Source organism: Carettochelys insculpta, chromosome 1 (assembly GCF_033958435.1).
Source record: "Carettochelys insculpta isolate YL-2023 chromosome 1, ASM3395843v1, whole genome shotgun sequence".
NCBI classification, from domain to species: Eukaryota; Metazoa; Chordata; order Testudines; family Carettochelyidae; genus Carettochelys; species Carettochelys insculpta.
This window is the reverse complement of record NC_134137.1, coordinates 376486089-376509631: the sequence shown is the minus strand read 5'-3', so window position 1 is coordinate 376509631 and position 23543 is coordinate 376486089. Positions and strand designations below refer to the sequence as shown.

At 45.9% G+C, this 23543-nt stretch overlaps 1 protein-coding gene across 7 annotated transcripts in view; it reads right to left on the bottom strand.

Moving 5' to 3' along the window:
* NRF1 (nuclear respiratory factor 1) overlaps nt 1-23543 on the bottom strand; it is a 151885-nt gene that overhangs the window by 50056 nt on the left and 78286 nt on the right. For 4 of the 7 annotated variants that reach the window (XM_074975912.1, XM_074975930.1, XM_074975950.1 and 1 more), the window contains exons 10-12: nt 22328-22452; nt 6097-6153; nt 3742-3822 (exon numbers count right to left, since the gene is read on the bottom strand). In XM_074975912.1, coding sequence (XP_074832013.1) covers nt 3742-3822; nt 6097-6153; nt 22328-22452 — 263 coding nt within the window. The remainder of the gene's footprint in view (nt 1-3741; nt 3823-6096; nt 6154-22327; nt 22453-23543) is intronic. The other 3 variants (XM_074975941.1, XM_074975959.1, XM_074975970.1) reach the window with 2 other exon arrangements.

The window sequence follows — 23543 nt, the reverse complement described above, 5'->3', positions numbered from 1 at the left end:
GGTACAGAAAGCGAGGCCCAAGGGACATTAAAAAGCATACTCCAGCCTCTGAGCTCATATAAGGTTTCCACGTTTTGACAACATAGCACCTTTGTTGCAGACATTACACATGGCACTCTAATTCCAGCAAACCAAGCACACGTCCTCTCACATCTAATCCTGGGAGAATGATAATCACTCCTAGGTTTCTAAAACTGACTTGCCACAAGATCAGAGGACCAGTTGCCATGACCATCAGGATAACAGCACTGTTCCTCTGCGATGATTAAGACTTTCTCATAAGCAGAGATTTATATCATCTCACCCAGCAGCAAAATTCTGAACAGGAAGCGAATAGTGCGAACATAAGAACTTCCGTATTGGATTACTGCTGTGGTCCATCCAGCTCAGTATTCTGTCTCCGACCATGACCAGTACCAAAGCATCAGGGGGAGTGTACAGAACAGGGCAATTTAGAGAGTAACCCACCTCCTCTTCCTGGTTTCTGGCAGTCAGTGATTTAAGGTGGCCCCAAGCACGGGGTTATCTCGTTGACTTCACTGGTTAACAGCCAGTGATGCACCTTTTCTCCACAAACTTTTAGTTCTTTTCTGAATCTAGTTATAACTTTTGACTTTCACCACATCCCATGGCAATGAGTTCTGTAGGTTAGTAGTGGGTTGTGTGAAAATTCCTCTCCTTTGTACTAAGCCTGCTGCCTATTAATTCCAGGGGTGATCCCTAGATTTTGTGTTGTGGGAAAGGGTAAACAACACTTCTCTCTTCACCACTTTATAAACCCCTATAACACCCTTCCTAATCTTTCTAATCTCTCCTCCTATGGAAACATTCTGCACTGCTGATCATCTTTGCTGCTCTTCTTTGAACCTGTTCCAGTTCCCCATATCCTTTTTTGAGATGGGCCACCAGAACCAAACATAGCGTTCAAGGTGTAGGTGTACCACCGGTTTCTATAGTGTCATTATAATATTTTTCTGTCCTATCTTCCACCCCTTCCCTAACAGTTCCTAACATTACAATTAACAAGCAGTCCCGTGGCTCTTTAGAGACTAACACATTTATTAGGTCATGAACTTTTATGACTAAAACCCACTTCATCAGATGGGATTGGAAGCAGGTTTTACCCATGAAAGCTCTCGACTTAATAAATGAGTTGGTCTCTAACATGCCATAGGTTGAAGGGACTTGCAACCTTTATTTTGTTTTGTGACTTCAAATGTGCCTTTATAGCACACTTTGTCCCTGGAGATACCATCCTGGTCTAATCATGTTAAAACTTGCAACTACCTCATTAAAAAAATCTGCTAACAGGTAGGGGGTTTTATACAACAACGTCTAAACAGCAATGAAGCAACAGGACAGCTTATGGATGGAGCATCAGTTTGAATGAGGATGCCCCTGCCACCAACCAGTACATTATAATCAATATAAATCCTGACTTTACCATGGAATGCTAGCCAAACACAACAGCAAAGAACTGCTACGTTTCCTTCCAACAAACTGCAAATATCCCTAGGAAGATTACAGGAGCTCTGCAGCCACCATAACTAAACAGTTCCAACCTCCACTCTCAGCAGCTAACAATATCAAACTACCAACGTGCATGTCACCCATGCTACCTGCTGTTCAAATGTTTCCTAAAATTGACTGACTGCATAGCTCAAAGGCTGGATAGCGGCCGTTGGTCTGGTACCCTATGCATGCGCCAGGATTCCAAAGAACCACTTCTACAAGTATTCACCTTTTTCTTGATTAAATGCCCCTTATTTAGGTCCATAAACATGGACTGAAAAAACTAACTTTAGACACCTGTTTTTCAAGTCCCCGGGATTGTCTTTTCCTCTGCTCTCTTACTGAATGCAGGTGCCTGCCATTTACACTGAGATTAAGTTGCTCTTTTACACATTACTCTTCTACAATCCACCAGCTTCTATCACCTCATCTTTTTTTGCCTGGGATTAGCATGATCAAAGGCCAAACTTCCCCTTCTTTGGAGAGAAGATAGACCTCTGGAGAGGAAGAGCTGGAGGCATTTTTGGCTTTATGTTCTGTGTTTTTTAGCCCTTTCACTTTTCTTTTGCATTCTTGGAAAGAGAAAGATGACTGTGATAGGGTTCAGGGGTCCCCAAGCTCTGCACCCCATTCACAAGCCAGAGTGACTCTCACTCAGCAGGAGAACAGCGGGTTTATTAGCCAACAGGACACAGCATCTTACAGAAGGGTCGGTACAGCAGGCAGAGACAGCCAGTCCAATCCATGCTGGGGAGAGGAGGCCCCTAGGGGCCCCCGGAGCTGAGGCCTTGCCCCGTCCTTTGTCTCTCTCTCTCCCAGCCCAAACTAACTGCTTCCCGACTCCCAGTTCCAATTCAAACCCCTCAGGCTCCACCTCCTCCTTTGTCTGCAGTCCAGAGGTGTCACCTGGTTGCCTCTGTTACCTTCAGCAGGAGCCCCACACCCTCTGTGAGCCACTCACACACACCCCCACTACATCACAATAACCACTTGGAGTTTCTGCTCAGACAGATATGGCAGAGAGGGAGCACTGGGCCCCTGCATTCCTTTTTGTCTAATATGAAATCAAAAAGGATGCATAGGGAGTATATCCCAAGAAGAGCTCAGATCTTCCTCTTCGGAAGAGAGTTGGCAAGGATTCCTTGCCAAGTTGACCATTACCCAGAGGAGAATCTGGGAGACAGTCCAGGAGCTTTTTCAGTGTAGGATGGATTGGATGGGGAGATTTCTGGACTTACCCCTATAGAATCCTTGGCTGGAGAGGAGGAGCCAGCTTGTTGAAGCCCAAGTACTGCAGAGAACAGACCTGCTCTTGTGGAAATATCACCTGAGGAGCTCTGCTTTTTTTTTTTTAAATGGGGGAACGCAGAGGCCCCAGCAAGCCATCCAGATGTGAAGTTCCCTTCTGTGGTTCCCGAAAGCATCTCTTCATGGATGGAGCACTTTGTGGCCTTGGGCGTGCTCTGCCAAGCTATGTGGAAGACTCTACTCACCACAGAGACACTCCTTCGTGGCTCTCCTCTTTCAGCGTTCTCTCCTAACAATGACTCTGGCCTCGTGCTGATCTGCCAGGTCAATGATAGTCCCACCCCTTCAGCATCCCAGCGGTTTGGCAGCATCATATCAGAGGTTCAGCAACATTACAGGCTTTTGGGGTCTGCCAGCCACTGGCTCCAGGGTCTTCATGACCCTGTCCTTAGTGGCTTACAAGGGCCCACCCTCCGCTCTGGTTCCAACCCAGCGGCTCTGTATAAAGCAGAAGAGGTCTGCTCAGACCCTCCACTGTATATACCTGGGGCCCAGCCTCTGCCCCTGCTGATTCTTTTGTAGAAAGTAGTTATGAGAGATAAAAAGTCTTGCCTCTGGCCTCCCTGTCCCAAGGAGGCTCTGTTTAGGCTCTAGCCCCAGCCAGGCCCCTTCTTTCATAGGACTAGCTCAGAAGGTCTACTCCCTCTCCCAGCTAGCCACCACTGAACTGGACTTTTCCTCTCTCCCCCACCTCTAGACTTGACACCTTGCACAGGTGTATTAAGGTAGGGCTGACTGGGCCCATAAGCTCTGAGTATCCCCTTCCTCATCACTGTGGGTTCTGTATCCTTCATCACAAGCTGGGATTGGAAATTACTTCAGTTAACACTCTCCGATGTTGTTAGTAACACCAAAAAGCACTTTAAAAAGGTGGCTTTTATCTTGACAATTTTCCTGTAATCTGAAATTCTGAGCCTTTACCTTCCTCTTCGGTCACTTTGGCCTCGTTCTGATGTATCTGTAAAAACCTTATGCTCTTCTTACTTGATAAAAAAAGAGGGGCTAGGAGAGGAGACAAAGAAGCAGATTGTGTTTTTCCATTGGAAATACGTTACAAATCCTCAGCTCTGTCAGCTAAATTACCTGGCCCACCCACACTGCTGTATGATTTGGAGGATGAATCCAGAGCTCAATAAGGAGACTCAGACCGGCATGAGCCAGAGGCAAAGCATGGGGATATTCTGTGTAAGTGATCCACACAGGGCTCTCTGCCCCATGCAACTTAATCCTGACCTAAGACAATAATTTTGCACCTCTCTCAAGCAGCGACTGCACGTCTATTCAATATGGGCCAATTTTTGTGCAAAAGAAAGAGAGATGTGGCAAATAAAGGAGACCAAGCATGCTCACTTCCACATTTGAACGAACCAAAGACTCCAGAGGTCTAGTGGACTAATGCATCTTTCCACTAAGCTCCCTTGATCAGCTGGCTATACAGAATAGGGCAGGGTAAACCTGATAAGATTAGTCATCAGTGTCATAGTTAATTCAAATATACAGGAAACCTATACTGAGAAAAAAAAACATAGTGTCTATTTTGATAAAGTTAAAACTTGAAGTTTTGTTTTCTGAAATATAGGAAATGCTCTGGAGGATATTTTAGGTGGCCAGCTAACAGGTGTTATGAGGACAAAGCTTCATAGATATTAGAGGTGGGAAACTTCTAATCAGTTACACCCTACATGACTCTGTGGTCTCCAAACAGAGGATGTACCACATATTAACTTGGTATGTTTGATCTTAGTCATATAGCTAGGTACCATATTATAGTTATTAAAAATTCCGAATAGTAATTTAACAGAAAGCCATTCTCATTATGTTTTACCGTAAATGTTTTAACACCGCCCTTTGTTTTCTGTTCTCTGAAAAGTGTGTTAATTAGAAGACTTCCACATTCTCTATTAAATTCTAGTCATTTTCAGGGCAACTGCTATGGAGTTCAACTAGGTTACAACAGAAATGTATTAGTTTAATCTGTGCTAAAGTCTACAGGACTCTTCCATAAAGTAAGGACTATAGCTAAACTAGGTTTAGCTTAAAATAAAAAAACAAAACCAATAAGACCCCACAGTCTCTCAAAAGCCTTTGTATAATGACAATGACAAGTTCTGATGTGTGAAGGGAGAACTCCACTTGACTGTGACACAGTGGCTCTATTACTTTGATTTTTTGGGACAAAGTCTATTTTGAAATATTCATAACAGTAATTTAAAGTCACGAACATTGTTACTATTAAAGTCACACAGTTATTTTAAATTGTACTTACATTCCATTTATTTAAAACCATTTAAAAAACACTTAAATAATTACCTCTGGTCTGTGAGGCTGGGAAAGTTGGCAACCCTGAGTGACACACACACAATGACATTTCTCAAATAGTTGCAGTCGGGATAGTACCTGCGGTTGGGGTCTTCCTGTCTTTGTCCCGGCCCTCATGGATCAAGGTGAAGATTAGTAAAATACATGTCATGTGTTTGTGTATCTAACGGAGAGATGGTGCATGGACATGTCCAGTCCATCTGATCAGTGAACTCCAGTGCTCCCGGCCAAGGTGGATGACCTCTGGGGACTCTGGTTTTCTACAGCACTCCTCCGTGTAGTTCCTCAGCACTGGTGGGCTGGTGTCAGTTCACGCTGGGGATTGTCTTTGCTTTGGCTAGCTATTGCGTTTTACGCACATGCACATACTCTCCATAAGGCTGAATCAGACATCTCGCAAACCAAAATCTCACACATACAGCCCTCTTGCCCTCACCACAAGTGTTGTTACTGGAGCATATTAGTGAAATATCCACCTCGGGCCCAATCCTGTCACAATGACTCATGATGTGATGAAGTGGGTCTGCCCCACGAAAGCTCATCACTGAATAAATCATTTTGTTAGTCTTTGCAGTGCTGCATTTCTGCTGTGTTCCTTCTGGGTGTAGTAGTCCCATCAACTTCCACAGGCATTTAGCCTTAATAAGGACCCCAGGATCGGGCCCCCGCCATTTTGGCATGTGCAGAGCTACCCCACACCCAGGATTGTTACTTCACTACGTACCTGTGAATTTGACCATACATGTGCAAATTTAACACATCCACAGGTACATTTGTGCCTGAATTCTACTACTTTTCACTCACAGAAGTGAGAGAAAAAGAGACAGACAGACAGATGTAACCCTCTTGACTCTAAGACATGCCACGAAATATCAGAACACCTACAGAAACAAGCAACAGCACCAACCAGCGGCTCCATCCCAACATTCCAAACTACCACCACAAAAATTAACTCACCTGTGGAATTTTCTGTCAGACTCCACTTGCAACCTGAACAGTCTGCTGCTAGGAAGCCTGACAATAAAATGCAAGTATAAAATGCTGAACAAAAGGGCAAAATATCGCAGGGGCAGGCATTACCAGAACAGCCCACATACAGACAAGAAATATGGCCTCTTCACTCCGCTTGTGAAGGACAAGAGCTGAACAGAAATCGTGCATGTCATTCGTGGAATGAAAAGCCATATTCAGTGTCTGCATATGGAGTATTACCAAAATATTAGACATGCTAGATTATATACTTCTAACTAAAAAACAAACTATATTTTACATTACATGGACCATTTAGGGGCAGAGAGCGTACAATTCTTGCAAATGATCAGGTGTTACTATGGCCTTTACTCGTGCAAAATCTTTCACCAGGAATTAGCTTTCTTGCTAATATTAGAGGAGTGAATAATCAGGCCACAAAAAGCCTGACAGGCCGGTGCTGCTGAGAAGAGGGGTGGCTGAAACCCACATTTCCAACAGCTAAGGTCCCCACAGGCTAATGCTCTCTCTGTCATTCCTGGGTAAAGTGTGTGTGTTGGCGGGGTGGGGGGGGAACAAAACAAATCCACACCAACGTGGCCAGTGATGGATGCGAAACTGGGACTTCTACACTTCCCAGAACAGTAGACTAGAAAGTTCTTAAAATCCAGGTTCTCTCCCCATCTGACTCTCAAGACTCTTTAAAAAACCTGATAAACTAGTCAATTTATTTTGTGAAGTTACAGCAGACTCAAATCTAACTGAGTTTCGAAAAGTTAGGGTACATTTCACCCCAGGATCATATATGAAGACCAGCACTAGCGCACACTGTGGAGCATTAATACGGGAAAGTATAAAGCAACTATTGTTGAGGGAGTAGAGTAACATGTAACCAGATATTCTCTGCATTCATCTGAAAGATGCCACTCCGAGCATTTTGCTGGCTTGTTCAGTAGCGAACATATTTCTGTTAACACACAGAGCTACATTCATGACTGACAAACAGGCCAAGATAGGCAGGTTCTTCCCTTCACTTGCTTTCGCTGGGTTAGAAATGAAGTATGCTTGTGTTAATCAATGCAACAGGCTCATGTTAACTGTTTCTTCTGCTAAAATGCTGGTTCGTTGAGGGCCTCTGGTTGATCTTTCTTAGAATTCCATTTTTATGTGTTTTCTTAGGCCAAGCCAATGGTATTTGATTTAAAGGCAGAAGAGAGATACTATAAAACTGTCATGATATTCTCTATAAATTCTTGTTCAATGGCTCTTCAGCCACCCCTCACCAAGAAAGGTTCTGCAAGGAGAACCTGGCAAGGTGGATGAGATCAAATGTGTTTTTAACTCACATTAGCTAACAAACATAAAGGGAAACCCTAGCGAAGACAAGGCAACTCGTGCATTTCACTTCTTCGCTAGTTTTTCGTGGTGGATGACTCTGACTCTCCTTTGTTCCTGAGCAAAGACACCCACAGAACTCGCAGCATTCTGGGAGGGTGAGCTGGATTCTATTCTGCTGCATGTTCCGCAATTGCATGAAGTGTCGTTGTACCTGTGTCCACCCCAGGAGGTTAGAGAGACAGGGTGTGAAGACAAAGCCACCAAGAGGCTCCAAGCTTCTACCCTTTTCCCCTCCAAAGTAACCCCAAACCTAATCCTGTGCCTCCATCTCCATCCCAATGAAACATTCCTGCTACAGTGAGCACACTCTCTTCAGGCCTGTAGAGTGTGCATTTTTAGGGCAGGAACCTGTTAACTGGCACACATCACCCACTGCACATGCCCTGTACACCTTCAGTACTGCAGGCACATGACTTAACGCCATAGTGTGCGTAGCCTACGGGCCACTTTTTACAGTTAACCCTTTTTTTAACCCCTCCCCTGCCATTCTTTGCACTGTCTTTGTTGTGTAACTGGTGGAAGTGCTTCCTACTGCTCTCCTGAGACTATTCCTTCTTGGCCTGCTACCGTCTCTGGCAGATTACCGCTGTTTAACGCTGCACGGCTGTTTAGAAAAAGGCTTCCAGGCTGGACTGATGGCTAAATGATGTAACATTTGGGTACCATAAGCCACACACATCACAGGTTTTACTAAGTGTGCTTAGCTCATATGGTACTAAGAGAGTCTTTCGCACAAGGGCCCCTGAAGTGGGATTCACACAGACAAATACTTGTAGAAGAATTAAGCAGCCCCTTTCCATAGCAGTCTGTCTGTTCTCTCCCTTGCAGCACTGATCCTCAACCAGGGGTCTGCAAGAAGTACTCAGTTCATCCAGGTTAATGTTTCTCGACCTGGAGGCTGAAACCCCAGCAGCTGCAGGATGGGTTTGGGGTGTCACAAGTGCAGGGCTGGCCAGAGGTGACTGGTGCAGGGATTCCAGAGAGGACACTGGCCAAGCGCTCCTGCTCTGCCCCTCTTGTTCCCACTCTGCCCATTCCATGCTCTCCCCAGCTCTTGCTCTGCCTCTGCCTGCAGAGGTGCAACACTGCTTCTGGCGGGTGCGGGGTGAGTCCACCCCACCCCTTCCCCTGGACTGGAGTGGCCTAGGAGTGGCCTTTTGGGCCATGCTGCTGTGGGGGAAGGAGTCACGTGGCCATCTGTCAACCCCACATGTCACCTAAGGAGGGTGAGGAGGGAAGAAGCAAGGCAATTACGTGGGGCCCCACAAAGCTAAGTTACATGTTGCAGTTCCGGCTGGCAGAGCTTGGGAGTCCGACAGGGCTCACAAGTGAAAAGCTGTCTCAAGTATCACACTGGAATGTAAATTCAATATTCACATTCCAATTGATTTATTTCATAATTAGATGGTAAAAATGAGAAGGTCAGCACTTTTTCATTAACAGGATGCTGTAACACTTTTGAATTTTTATGTCTGATTTTATAGGCAATTAGTTTTAAAGTGAGGTGAAAACTGTGTAAACCAGGCTCCTGAAAGGGGTACAGTATTGAAAAAGATGAGAACCATTGCCTTAAGGGACAACAGGAAAGGTTAAAAATAAACAGGTTGATAAATGAAGAGAAGGTAATAACTCCGAGTGTGGAAGAAATAATTCTGCAACAAATATTGTCAGGAAACATTTTTAAAACTACCTATATGACTTAGAAGCCCAACTTCCACTTTCAAAAGCGAGACTGCACTTTTAGAAGCCTGATTCCTATCAATTTTCATCTAGACTTCAGATACCAAGTACCTGTCATATTTGAAATGGGACTTAACAGGTTACTGACATTCTTTTCTGAGCATCTCAATATTAATGCAGTTTTTAAGATGACACATTGTGATTTAAAAGCTATCAATGGGTTAAATTCATTGACGACGTAACTGGACAGCTCCACTGACTTGTTGACTTCAGGGGAGTTGAACCAGAACTTAGAGAAAACAATCTACAAGATCACTACCAATCTGGCCTCATCTATATTGAAATTAAATACCATGATCTCAACAGTTAAGGGGAATCTGAGCAATGAATACAGTTGCAATTAAACATATAAATCTACATTCTAAAATCCAATGAATGCACATTTGCGCACATCAGTTAGCATCTGCTAGAGCTTGAAAATACATAGAATTTGTTTCAGCAGGGGAGAAATTGGATGGCTCAGGGGAATAGGAAATGAGAGCCTTTCACTGATGGGTCTCCTGTTCAAATCTGTCCTAGCCAGTCGTAACAGATGGCCGTTTCTGAAGGCTGTTCACTAACTTGTGAGCTGAGGGACTGTCTCAGTTTCTTAGTGGACAACTTGTCTACCTCACCAACAGGCTTTTTTTTTTTTTGCAGATCAAATAGAGAAGCAAAAGATTATATAGGCAGGTAACAACTACTCGCTACCTGAAAAAAGGAGCTCCTGCCAAACGAAGAATGAATCACATCAGTGGAATTGGATGTGGGAAGATACATGCTCTACAGATGCAACTAGAGTCTCAACAACCAAAAATCAGACAACTTATCTCCTCCACTTTGTTCCTTGTAAACAGGATCCTATGAATATTTACTAATATTCCCCAGCAAGATGTTGTGAAGTTACTGTCTAATACCACGGGGTGTGGGAGGGGATAGAGATGAGAAAATTGGGGGATCTTCAAAACAGTAAGATAAGCAGGATCCACAATCATGGGCTACTTGAAAGGGACAGATAAAGTTACTGTGATTTATAAACCGGTTATGGGAATATCATCTGGTACCATGGTTAATTCTGAACAAATTCCAAGCTATTGTCCTTTCTCTGAGTCTCCGACTGCACCTGTGCTTTCAAGCTCTTGGGGCAAGGACCCTCCCTCGGCATGGAGCATGGTGCCAGCACTTAACTGATGCCGAGTCCAAGATACCATGAGAACAGCTGTTATTCTGTAGAATGTTCGAGGCTAGGAATACCAGCTTGTGAGTGGCCTCCCTGGCGGAGAGGACAATTTGTGAGTCCCCAGAAGAAGCATTATGTAGAATAGGACGTTACTGCAAGAGTTATTTCTGATCAGGAATCAATGAAGCCAAGGCAGTTCACTCTCAGTGGGGTGAGGATGGAGACAAATTCAGATCTAAGTCACTCCTACACTGGAAAAGGTCCAGGGGAAACAGCTTCAGGAACAATCTTTTCTGCATCTGGTAAGTTATTTAGTAGCTTCATGCTGACTTAGAACCTCTAGTGCCCTCTCCCCTCAGAGAGAAAGGGTGTCACCGTGACACCTGGAACTGCTCCAAACACACTGACCTCCTGAAGGACTGGGGAGCCAAGCAGTTAGCTCCCCTGTGCCATTTTACAGCCCTTGGATTTCCTGTCCATGTATGTTATGTGCAGCAGCTTGAGCTGGGAAGAGAAGACAGGCTCTTGGGGAAAAGTCTGATTGGCTGTGCCACACAGCCACAGATTTCACGCACAAAGGTGGGCGTGTGGCAGCAGAAGCCGCTGCCCTGGGTCTTGTGTTCTCATGCTAAACTCTGCAGTGCGGAAAAATAGGCCGATTCCTCTTGCAATCCTCCTAGCCAGCTGTTTACTGCCTGCGGATTACTGCGGTCACATGAGCTGCTTTACAGCAAAGCCAAGCTGTCTTCCGGAGCTGAGAAGGTCACCGGGAAGACACCAGGCTCAAGAGGGAAACATGCTGCCCTCCACAGGGCAGCTGAGGCCATGGTTTCTGCCAAGGGCAAGAGGAAGCAGCAGTATTCAATTCCTCTCCTGGTCACAGAGCAAGCGAAAAGTGGCTTTACATTGAAGCCTGTTGGAAGGACCCACCCAATGATAGCACAAAGCAGGTATCTGCTAGCTGTGTCAGCCACTCACTCTGTTCACTTGCTGGGCTGCACTCTGGGCTGGGTGGGGAAGGATCACAAGGCTGGTGGATCACCAGGAAGTGACAGAACAGTCAAGTTGGAATCTGACAGTGGCAATTTCCAATCTGCATTTGGGATTTGAAAAATCCTATCTGATGACTGCTCCATAAGGTCAGGTACTCCATCTGCAGCAGAAGCCAGACTCCAATCAGACAAAGGCCACATACAATGTAAACTAGCCACGCTGTGAGGGAGGGGGCAGAACATTCCCTCCTAACCCCATTATGATCTGCTGACATCTTGCGGTCGGAGTGCTAATAACTCCTTGTTTCACCTAAGTAGGTAGAAACGTTACCCAGCCCCTTTTCAAAGCCAGCAGCCATGCTAGACTCCTTAGGAAATGGCAACCGAAGCATGAAAGTGATTCATTTTATAAATGCAGAAGCAGAAATGTCCTGTGTGACTGGCTCATAAATTAATTCCCAAACACATGCTGCCTTCATCACTACGCAATGCACCGTTTTACGGTCCCACCTCTAACCCTTACTCATAGGTGTACTTCCATTGACTAAAATGAGATAACTCACCTGAGTAAGGGCTAGAGGACTGGCTCCTTAGTTATGTCCTAAAGGCACAGAACAGACTGGTTTTCTGTTTAGGTTTTAAATCAGTCTGTGCTGCAGAGATCTGATAAAGGAAGACAAATAAAACCATGGACTGAATTTTCATACGGGCTAGAAAAACATTTAACACCAGAGGATTCCAGTGGTCTAGATGCTTCTTTAAGAAAGCTTCTCGAGCTGTTTTCGAGGATGGGAGAGGGGCTTTGTAAAAGAACTGCAAATGGAACTGGCATAGCCCCACCCCTTCTGCATCTGGAGCTGCTGCTTTGCATTATGGGGAAGCAATAAATTTGCAGCCTCCATCTAGACCAGTAGAGTGCAACCTGCAGCCACTGAGGCTTCACCTGTGGCCTGCAGACCTGTCTGCCCCTCTTCCTCACATGCCTCTTGTCCACTGGACACCAGAATCCAGCCCTTCCCACTGCCCCCAGCGCTTCCAGAGTGCCACAAATGGCCAGACTGGTGCTCCGCCCTCACTCCTCCCACTCTCTCCCTGAGCGGAACAGCCACGAGCGACATATTTGCAGCAGTCACGCTCTGGGAAGCGTGGGGCTCCACTACCGCGGTGTGTGAGAGCTGTGTGGAGGAGGAGGGCAGACAGGAGGTCATGGGACACAAGGGGCACCTCAGTGGGCCATGGGCTGTTGTAACCCACTGAGATGAAGGAGGGCCACTCGTGCAACCTACTATTCTTGGCTGCCCGTCGCTGATCCAGATCAGGGACTGGAAACGTGTGCCAGGATTGGAAAGGCAAGGCCGATTAGGCTTTACTCTTCCGGCGGAGAAAGAGAAAGACTGGGTCTGACGCCAGCATGAAGGAACATCAACTAACATACGTGTCAAGGCTATTTCTCTCTTAAAGGGCCAGAGGTCCAAACATGGATATGGTGCTTTAAATTGAGTTAAGCAGAAATTTATGTGGGAAAGCCCCCGTTTGCAGCTTGGCTTACAAGGGATTTCTTCTGCCTGCAGGGCAAGTTTATGGGAGGAACCGTCTCATTTCATCAGATGCCTTATACAGTTACAACAGCTTGCTGGGATTTGAGCCAGCTTCCCATTTGGATCAAATTGCATCCCTCTCCCCTGGACATCCATTAAGAAAGAGCCTGTAGCTCAAAGCTGCCCTCAGGTTAGACTATTTTCTCTTATTTAAAAAAAATTATAATAATAATAATAATAATAATCACACATTGTCTAATGGACTCTACGCTCTTTTCCTGAAACCAGGGGGTGCCCAAACTTAGACCAGCTAATAGGCACATGGGCAGCCTGCCAGGATTCCGAGAGTCAGGCCTTATTTGCATCAAACAGTCCAGCGTGCAGCCAGTCTCATCAGTAACACAGAGCCATAAGGTGGTAGAGCCTCCTTCCCACCCCCACTAGGATCAGAACCGATTCAGGCTAACCACAGGCTGCACATTGGTGTTCTGTGGGCCATGGCTACACCTTGACAACACTTCAGTCAACGCCGCCTTCTCAGAGAGAAGATGGGTGGAAAAATGGCAATGCATCCAAGCACAGATAAGGCCCAGAAGAAGGCCCCTATCCTAGGATCTGAGTGAAAATCTCTCTCTCCCAGGAATGAAGTCAGCCACCTTGGGGCCTGAAACTGCACCAAAAGGTGCCACTTTGCTTCCCTCCACACCGGACCCAGGCACCAGAGGATCAGCTGGGATCAGAGATCACAAGGGCCAAAAGCTCCCCCTCTCTCCAAGTCTCTCTCATGTGGGCTGGCACACCCTTCGACACGTTACCAGCCATCTGTTCATGCGGGCAGCTTGGCTAGGCCCTTCAACAAGCACTTGGTTCAAGGCTGCCTCATGGGTGACAGCAGAGGATGGTGAGCCAGGACCTTTGGGTAGTCGAAGCGGTGGTGAAGACTGACTGAAGCAGCACTTTTTTGCATGGCGTCTGCCATTTGCACGGAAGTTCTTTGGAGCAGTGACTAACATCTTTGGAGAGCCCGGAGCAAATTTTGAGTGTTGCCACAAGAAAAAAAATATAAATGTAACATATAAATATGTTTATAATCGTATTTGGCAGTAGAGTCAGCAGCAGCGCCCCCTTTCCTAAAAGTGCATCGTATGGAGAGAGTCTGGCCGGAATTTAAGGGGCAGCTTGGGTCTGCTCTTGTCCTGCTGTCACAGTTAGCCAAATCCTGCTCTGAACTCCTAAGCCAAGCAAAATGACTCTGGATGCTTTTGCTACGGAAAAAGGTTGTTTTGCTAACTATGATTGTGTTTACAACCAAGTGCTATAGCCCAAACCACGCAAAGCAAATTGCCTTTTGTTATTTAAGTAGAGCAGCTAATCAGGGGGACACCATCCACTTCCATTGTTGTGGGGGAGCAGTAACACTCCCACTTTTACATTGCTGCATAGTACTTACAGCTGGCGTGGTTACAATGGTTTGGAAATGGACCCATGTGGTTCTGAAACCAGAATATTCAGCTGAGGGATGTTTCATATTTTGTAAAGCATCTGTCCATCCGACTCCAGGTGCCCAAAGGACACCCTCGGGGAGAAATGCCAACTCGACAGCCTGTCATTCCCCTCTTCCTAATAAGGTTGCTCCCCACAATCGCTCCGCCACAGGCAAAAACCTGAGACTGACTAATCAAAGTTGCCTAAGTGAGTTAGGATTTGGACACACCCCTCTTTGAAGCCACTTGTAAAAAATCACAGCACTGGTGACCCCAGGTGCATCTTCCCCAGGAAGAAAGGAGCTGGGATGAGGATTCAGAACTTTTTGGTGTGATCACAGAGAAAGGGAGGATAAACATAGAGTGCAGGAACAGAACCGCTTTTAAATATCGCAGCAGAACTGAAACCCACAAGCAGTGATTTTTACAATACAAATAAAACTAGAGGTCCAAGCATATGGTGATGTCTCCTTGACACTGGTGTGCTCTGCTCCAGCTCAGAGCAAAAGGGAGCATACTGCAGTGATGATAAACACAGAGGGCTGCGGTCTATTTCTTTAAATGTCATGTTAATGCCTTGTAATCAGCTTTAATTTTCAACAGACCCAGCCCCCCTGTCCATTTCCCCTAATTCATGACACGTGGAAGGTAAATGGCCCTGTGCTTAAACCAGGACAGCATCAGCTGTGACAGCTGGAGGGATAGTAAGTCTCAACTGCCTGATAATAGGAGTGGATGTCTAAACTCTCAGGGGGAGGGAGAAACCAGGAGGGCAAGGGAGGCTGGCGAGACGCTACAAGGTCACCAGGCAGCTGGGAAGCCACATTTTTGGACAAAGTATATAAATTCACTGTATTGAGGTGAAAGTCTGAAAGCAACAAGATGCTAGAGCTGCTCCAGGCAGTGTTCAAGCTGAAAGGGGGCTTGGTGGAGAATCCACCTGACAGAGCTCACCCTGCTCTCTGGATACCTGTAAACCATCCATGGCTCACAGAGATGTCTCTGAGAAGCAAGCAGTAGGGTGTGTCTTTAGAACATATCCAATTGCACCCAATGGATAATTAAACACAAATCCAAGCAAGAGATGACCACAGAGGTGACACCGGTCCATCTCTCCTCGCAAAGGACTTGATTCAAGCAAAGGTTTCCCAGATAAAAAGGGAAATCTGAGAATTCAAGGCTGCTGGGGACGCAGAGTTATTAGTGTGACAGGAACGCCTAAATTAGCTGGTGATACGCCCCACTCCCACCAAGCTGATCCTTGGGAAAAGAAGACAGTGGAAGGAGGTATAGCAGCTGCATTTGCATTTATAAAGAGCCTTTCATCCAAGGATCTCGAAGCACGGCAGTCATTAAGGCAATGCTCCATCAGGTGAGTCTCACAGCCAAAGTAAACCAAGGCACCCTGAGGTTCAGTGACTTGCTTAAGGTCACTCAGTGGGAGAACCAGGTTCCAGTTCCACTCTGGGCTCGAACCACTAGACACACTCCCCCTCCTTGGAGGCAAGGCCTTATGAAACGCTTGCTTACAGCCCGCAAGCCTCCGACATGCCCATGCTTTTGGGGACCAAGGAATTTGGCAGCACAGGGCTGAGTTTTCGGCAAGACTATTTTTAGCCCCATTTGGTTGGCAGATGTCCTGTCACCAGTCCTGTGTTTTAAAGCAAAGGAGTGAAGCACCCGACACAGCCCAGGACTGAAAAGCCAGTCTAAATCGTGGGTAGTCAATGTCAGCAAAGAGTAATGCTCACCAGCAAGTCAGGGCCGTGACAAGAACACACAATCCAACGTCCCGGGCTATAAAGCAGCAGCATCTTCCTCGTAAGCGGAAGCAATAATTTTTCAGGGCCCAACAATTTGTAAACAAGGACACACTGTGCAGTTGGAACAGACATCCCAGCACTGAGCGCAGCGAGTATGTAGTTCTTACGCAATGTTTCCCATCCTCAGACCCCAGCACCCAAAGGCCCCGTCATAGCTCATCTTGCAGCCAAAGGCTGAGAATCACTGCAGCAGCACTGGGGAGGGAGAGGGAGCACACAGCACCGAACTATTTGCTGCATGTAGTCAGAAGACTGTAATTCCTTCATCATTTAAGAAGCGACTTTCCAGCCTCCCTTGGTCTCGGATGCCAGCAGGGATGCAGTGCAGGCATGGGGGGTGAGCATGTACAGGTGGAACGGGAACGTGCAAATCTTTGCTAGTTACTTGGCACACCAAATGCCGACCCTTTCCCTCTTCTGGGCCATTCCAAATACATCTGCTACGATCACCTTCCATACCACTGCTTTACACTATGTTTGAACCCCCTGCCTCAATGCAGCAAATTTGAACTACTGTCTCTCACATTTAAGACCCTCCAGGAACTCTGCCTCTCCTCGCTCGTCCACATATCTCAAAGCTATTCCTCTGCTACTCCACTCAAGACCCCATTGGGCACTTCTACCTGACACTGAGACTTCCATGGGAAATACACTTTTAAAAGTAGTTCGCAAATTTCCCTTTGGCTTTTACTGTGTAACAGGCCACTCCAGTAAGCAAACCCTCAGTGATCTGCACCTCCCTGCACCAGAGGCTTTCAAAGGCAAACACAGGTAGTTTCTTATTCTACAGGCTTGTCCTATGTGTTAGCGCCTTGCTCTTTATTTTCATTAGCCAGGTCTTTGGGTGACACACACAATACAGGGAATGGGCCCCAGGCTCCTTTTCCCAACCCACTCCAAACTGTATAGTTTCTACAGAGCCTGACAGGACCAGCACTCTCACCACGTGTCTGGCGGTCTACCTGCTGCACAGACATGCTCTACTGGGTCTCACCTACGCAGCCCTTTACATGGTGGTAGAAACAGACATCTCTGCCTAGTAGCTGTTCCTTAGTTTGCTTGCTTGAGGGATCTGTGCTGTTGGGCAAGATCAAAGATTTGCTGCATTTTAGCTGATTTTTATATTTCAGTTGCATCGCTAATGGCTGTCACATGGTGATATAAAGCTGCAAGTGCCTGCTCCTTTGACATGACAAATACCCATCTACGTGCCTGTTCACCCTCTTCTAGGCATGCTTCTATATAGATGCCTATTGCCTTTGTTTGCAAAAGCGCAGAGCCCGATAATCCCCTTTTGCTCACGTCAAACAGCCCTAATGCTCTCTCCCTTCTTTCATCACAGCCTGATAATCCTGCCTCGCCCTTGCCTGTAAGCCTGTCTCACTTTGGTCATGATGAAAATTGTTACTGAGAAATTTACGTCTCTTTGGCAGGCTCATCTTCATGCCCATCTGCACCCAGGAGAGAAAACCAGCTGACAAATTAGCGTGATTAGCAGGCCCACCCAAACAGATGCGTGGACTGGAAAAGCAAACAGTTCACATGTCAGAATTGAGGGGCACGAGCCAAGCTGTAACTGGAGCCTAGCAATGCAATAGCAGGGGATGCTACCAGTCAGGTTTGAGGTGCATCAGCAGAGATCTTTTGTCGGGGGAGGTGTATGTACTTGCAGACTGGCTGCACCCCACTCAGGTTAGTGTATTTGGTCCCCCAGTTTGCCCTCAGCTGTTTCTAAGATCAACGCAAGCCTCCTACTTAATAGTCCCATCTCCTTCCCCCGCTCCCAACTTCCTGATTTCTTTTAACCTACTGTCTTTGGTTGGAATCCTTACAAGTTAACTCACACCAAGCACCCTTTTTCTTCTGCCAGGCTGCTGAAAAAGCCATTTATTCTGCAAAGTCTTCCAGCCTTAATGACCACTGGCTGCTCAGTGTTTGCAAATTGTTATATATAATGGACCCACTGAGGCTATTAGACTAAGCTGTGTGGGCCAGGGATTCTGGTCTGCCTTTGGCTTATTATACCTCTTTGGCCAGGGCTGTGCAGTTATGAGCCTCTCTAAATAATATGCATGCCCAAAACTCCCCAGCATTTAAAAAGGAAACCTCATTGAAACAGTTCATAACCAAAGATGACCTCAAGCCTCAGAGCCATTTGAAAAGGGAGGTTCCCACGTGACGAGATTCAGGCAATGGATACTGCATTGCTGGGCTCGGCTGCAGTCTCCCATTCCAGTCAATCTTCACAAGTCTGTCTCTGTGTCTCTACTTATCGAAACACAGGCTTGGTCAGGCTCCTGCTACAAGCTCCTCCGCCTCCATGGGAATTAAGCTGATTCCCCATCCAGGTGCTGGCAGGTGTTTAATCCTTGCCCTGTGCTTGCAACACAGGCCATTTTCTCGTGTCCGAGACCTTGTCGATTCTTGCCAACTTTACATATAGATTTCATGACAGTCCCATTTGTCTGTCTAGAATACCACAATATTTCCTTTCCAATGATTTAAGAACACAGCATTTGAGGCAACAGCTTTGCCTTTGGGTTATCAGCTCTGGTATCCTTACAATATCAGGTGCTCCAGAAAAAGGAGAAATCCTTAGACAATTTACTCTTCAGTGAAACAGGAGATATACAATAATAATAATAATAACATAATGGAAGTACACACCTCCTAGAACTGGAAGGGACCTTGGGAGGTCATCTAGTCTAGTCTCCTGCCCTCTTGGCAGGACCAAGCACCATCCCTGACATCTATTTGCCCAAATCCTTAAATGGCCTCCTCAAGGATTGAACTCACTACCCCTTGGGTTTAGCAGGCCAGTGCTCACAAACCACTGAGCTATCCCACCCTCCAAGGGGACTGGACTTCCCTTAGCCATACATGTTACAGCCATAATATCCACAGCCCTTCTGCAGTCCAGCTGCAGTACCGGACCTTCTACAATGGAAACACTGAATTCAGCTCTGGTTCCTAGGGTGGCGAGGTACGAGTTTTTCCCTTTATCATCAGCCTAATTCTCCTGGAAGCGGGGCACAAGCCAAGCTGTAACTGGGGCCTAGCAATGCAATAGCAGGGGATGCTACCAGTCAGGTTTGAGCTGACTCAGCAGAGATCTTTTGTGGGGGGAGGTGTATGTATTAGCACACTGGCTGCACCCCACGAAGGTTAGTGTATTTGGTCCCACAAATTGCCCTCAGCCATTTCCCTCTAAGATCAATGCAAGTAGATGGAAAAACAACAATATAATGGATATATAACACAGCCAGACAAGGAGGGAAGAATCATGTCTAATGGCTAAAGTAAAAGAATAGGAGTTAGGACTGAGGCTCTCTCTATACTCAGAACATTTGTCTACACTCCGACTTCTCGTTGTTTTGTGGATACAGACTAACGCGGCTCCCCTCTGATGCTCAGAACACGAAGCGTTTTAACGTGACAGCGTGGTCATGGCTGCAGCACTGGGAGATTGCTCTGCCAGAGCTCCAGGTAAAGCACCTCCATGAAGGAAGCAGCTGACAGTGCTTTTTCACACTGGTGCTTTACAGCATTGCAACTTGCTGTTCTAGGCGGGGGCAGGGGTTATTTTCCACATCCCTGAATGAAAAAAGTTACAGTGCACTGGCTTGCCAGTGTAGTCAAGCCCCTTGATCCTATTCCCCGCTCAGCCAATGACTCTCTGCATGACTTTGGGCAAGTCAGTTAAATGCCATGAATAGTCTCCATCGAACTAGCAGTACAGTAAGAGTTACAGCCTTCAAAAGACATCCCAGAGAGGTATGGAAATCAACATTTGTAAAATGCTTTGGCAGCCTTGCACCTCTAGAAGCTAGAGAAAATGTAACGGATTTTTAGAGAGGAACATTAATTGCAATGTTAGTAAGTTCAGTCTTTATCAGAATCATTGGGCAAGGAAACTGTACTGGTTAATTCAGCCACTGATCTCAGATATCTGCCTTTTCTTTTGCTGCAGCCAATCACATCCAATCACTAACATTTAATCTCCCTTTGATGGAATTTCATTCTGAACAGCTTGTGCTGATTGGCTGCATCAGATATGTAGATGTTTATACCGCGGCAGGTCTTTGACTTTGAAAGCAGGGGAGAACTCGGACTAAAAAAGCTTAACGCATGTGGGGGAGGGAGACAACATTTGAATGACGATATGCAAGCTGAAAATTCCTCTCTCCTGTCTGGGGATGGGGGGCAGACAGCAGGAATTGATATCAAAGTCGCCTTCCATCCCTACAGGGAGATGTATTAGCTGGTTACATAATAAAACTAACTGCGTGGTGCTTCCAAGGACTACTGCAGAGACAAAGACATTCCCTTTAATGCCACCAGAGATTAGAGCAATCGAAGAGGAGAGGAAACAAGGGGAGGGACTGTGAGTGAGGTTCTGTGCAGAGAAAAATGCTGCAAACAATAGCCTCTTTCCTAAATGCATTGTAAATCCCATCTGATTGCAAAGTCTGCTGTAAAAGCCATATTGCATTAAAATGATTTTAATGATGGATGAATGAGGTAAAGTGACTCGGATCCTGGGGCGAGTGGGGGTTGGAGAGAATTGTCCAGAGGAATCCAGAGCATGAAAGCACTTTGGAAACAGACCAAAGGGAACAGGCCTGACAGATTTGCTATCCACTTTATATTCTTAAAACGGGCACCAATGTGGTTTCCAGCTCTGACAGATTGTAAAACCTTCCTGGAAATGTGAAAATAGAATGGCATTTCCTTCTGGGCCCTTGAGTTGACAAGCACGGATTCCCCACAACTCTCACACCAGGTTGCTGATGGAGCATTACCCAGCACAACACTGTGGCTTCTTTTACTTTTGTGTGGGTGTGTGGCAAGAGCATCCTCAAAGAAAGCACATTTTTTGAAAGAGAATCTGCTGATTAATTTGTGCTCCCCCTTCAGACTGGCTGACTCCATAGCAATAAAACCAAATGCAATGTTATTAGTGAAGGTTGCTATTGTTTATTTCTGTTGGGTTCTTTGACAAGGGAATGGTGATGTTTAAGAACATATCTAACCTCTAACCAATTATGCCAATGTAGCTGAAATCTGAACTACCTAAACCATCAAAGGTGCTGCTTTAAGTATGGAACAGCCCAAAAGGACAGACATCATTTTGCAACCTGGTAATCTACTACTTTTCCCTTTGGTATTTGTAATACTTAAAGTAATCCAGTCTTTTAAAGCTGCATTTCTTTATAAGTGAACATGTTACACTTTACTTAAGTGAGTAAGATCAACTGCATTATCAAGTCTTTTTTAATTAACTAATGCATTTCATCCCTGAACTTGGAAACCAATGTTTTGTTTACGCTGGCAGTGGAGCAAAGGTAAAACATGGGACAGTTACACATGGCAGCAAACATCAGCATTTTTAGCTGATATTAACCAAGGACAGAGGGACTCTGGTTAGATACTCTGGTAAAATTAATAACCATTATCACAGCAGAAATCTGAGGTTGGCTAATTATAGTAAATACCACTCAAAGCAAGCGCTCAGATACTGTGAGGTGTACCACAGAAAGGCCTACAAAGAAAGGAAGTCACAGCCTGAACTGAACTGTGATGAAAATGGCAAGAGCAAGGATGCATTTGCTAGTGTGGAAGGTGCCACAAAAGCAGATACACTGCATCCTAGTGACGATTCTCCAGTAACCATGGAACATCTAAGAGAGTCCTGCAGGTGGCAAGGAAAGGCAGGAGGGCAGCACCTCGCAGTCACCTCTCAGCCAAATTCCTTGCCACCTCCAATTCCAAGGTCCTTTCATTGACTTAAGTGGGCAACACAACTCATTTAAAAAAGAGAAAGGTGTAACCTGGCTCGTGATGCTCCAAGGTGGTGAAGCCTTCCTTACAGAAAAAAAGCCCAACACCCAGATAATTTTCCCCTGGGGAATCAGCACCAGCTTCCTGCTAAGGAAAGCTCCTGGTTTGCGACCGTTTATAATGGAACTTTCTCCCTTTGTCTTTTGTCTGGGTTGGGTTTGTTCTGATTCATCCCATCAGTCAGGACTTGAGGGTTTAAATGGAAAACAAAATGAAAGCCAATTAAATATTTCTCTACTCTTACCGTTAGCATCCTGGACTCCCGTAAGCGCTCCCACTGCCGCTGCCGTTTCACCGGACAGGACAATTTGCCCTCCCCCTTGGAGGGTGGCTTCCGCCAGCGTGGCGACAGCATGAGCGGCTGCTTCACTGCAGGCAAAAAGGATAAGAAAAGAAAAAGAATGATTAGAAAAAGAGCAGCTCAGCCCCTGCTGCGTTTGGTTTTAAGTGCTGCACAAGGAGACCACACACATTGATGTGGCAATAGCTCTCACCAGGCCAAACCAGCCTGGCCCAAAGAGTTTGCGCAGCCCAAGGTGGCACGCTGACAGCAGGGCCTGGCCGGTGGACAATGGATGCCATAGTCAGTTGGAGCATGGGGCCATGAAGGTACGGGACTCAAAGCAACTGGCTTGCGCACCTTACCTGAGGCCAAAGGAACCAAAATGATCAGATAGTGGAAGAAGGGTAAGAGAGGAACAAGATGAAATTATGATAAAGTGGGGGCAAAATTGATACCAATCAATATTTTTCTTAATAACTTGGATAACAGAGTGGAGGGTATGCTTATAAAATTTGCAAATAGCATGAAGCTGGGAGTAGTTGCTAATACTTTGGAGGAAAGGATTCGTACGCAAAATGACCTTGGAGAATTGGTATGAAAGCGATCAGATGAAATCTAACAAAGACAAGCACAAAGTACGACGCTTAGACCTAAAAATCCAATGTACAACTATAAAATGGTGCATACGTAACTAGGCAGGTGTACCGCTGAAAAGGGTCTGGGACTTGTAGCAGATCACAAACTAAATATGAGCTAACAGTGTGATGCAGTTTCCAAAACTCTTCTGTGTAAGTCATGGGAGGTAACTGTCCTGATCTCCTCAGAACAGGTGAGATCTCAGCTGGGCTACAGTGTCCAGTTCTGAGTGTTGCAATTTAAGAAAAATGTGGGCAAACTGGACAGAATCCAGAGGAGTGCAACAAGAAAGAAAAACATGTTTTTGAGAACCTGACTTATTGACAAGTTAACTGCACCCAGGGTGCTTAGGTTTGAGAAAAGACGACTGAAGGAGGAAAGTCTTGAAATATGCTAAGGACTGTTATAAAGAGGACTGTGCACAACTGTTCTCAATGTCTACTGCAGGTAGGAGTCCATCAGGTTAATCTGCAGCAAAAGGAGATTTAGGTTAGATATTAGGGAAAAGTTTCTAACTATAAGGATAGTTAAGCTCTGCAAT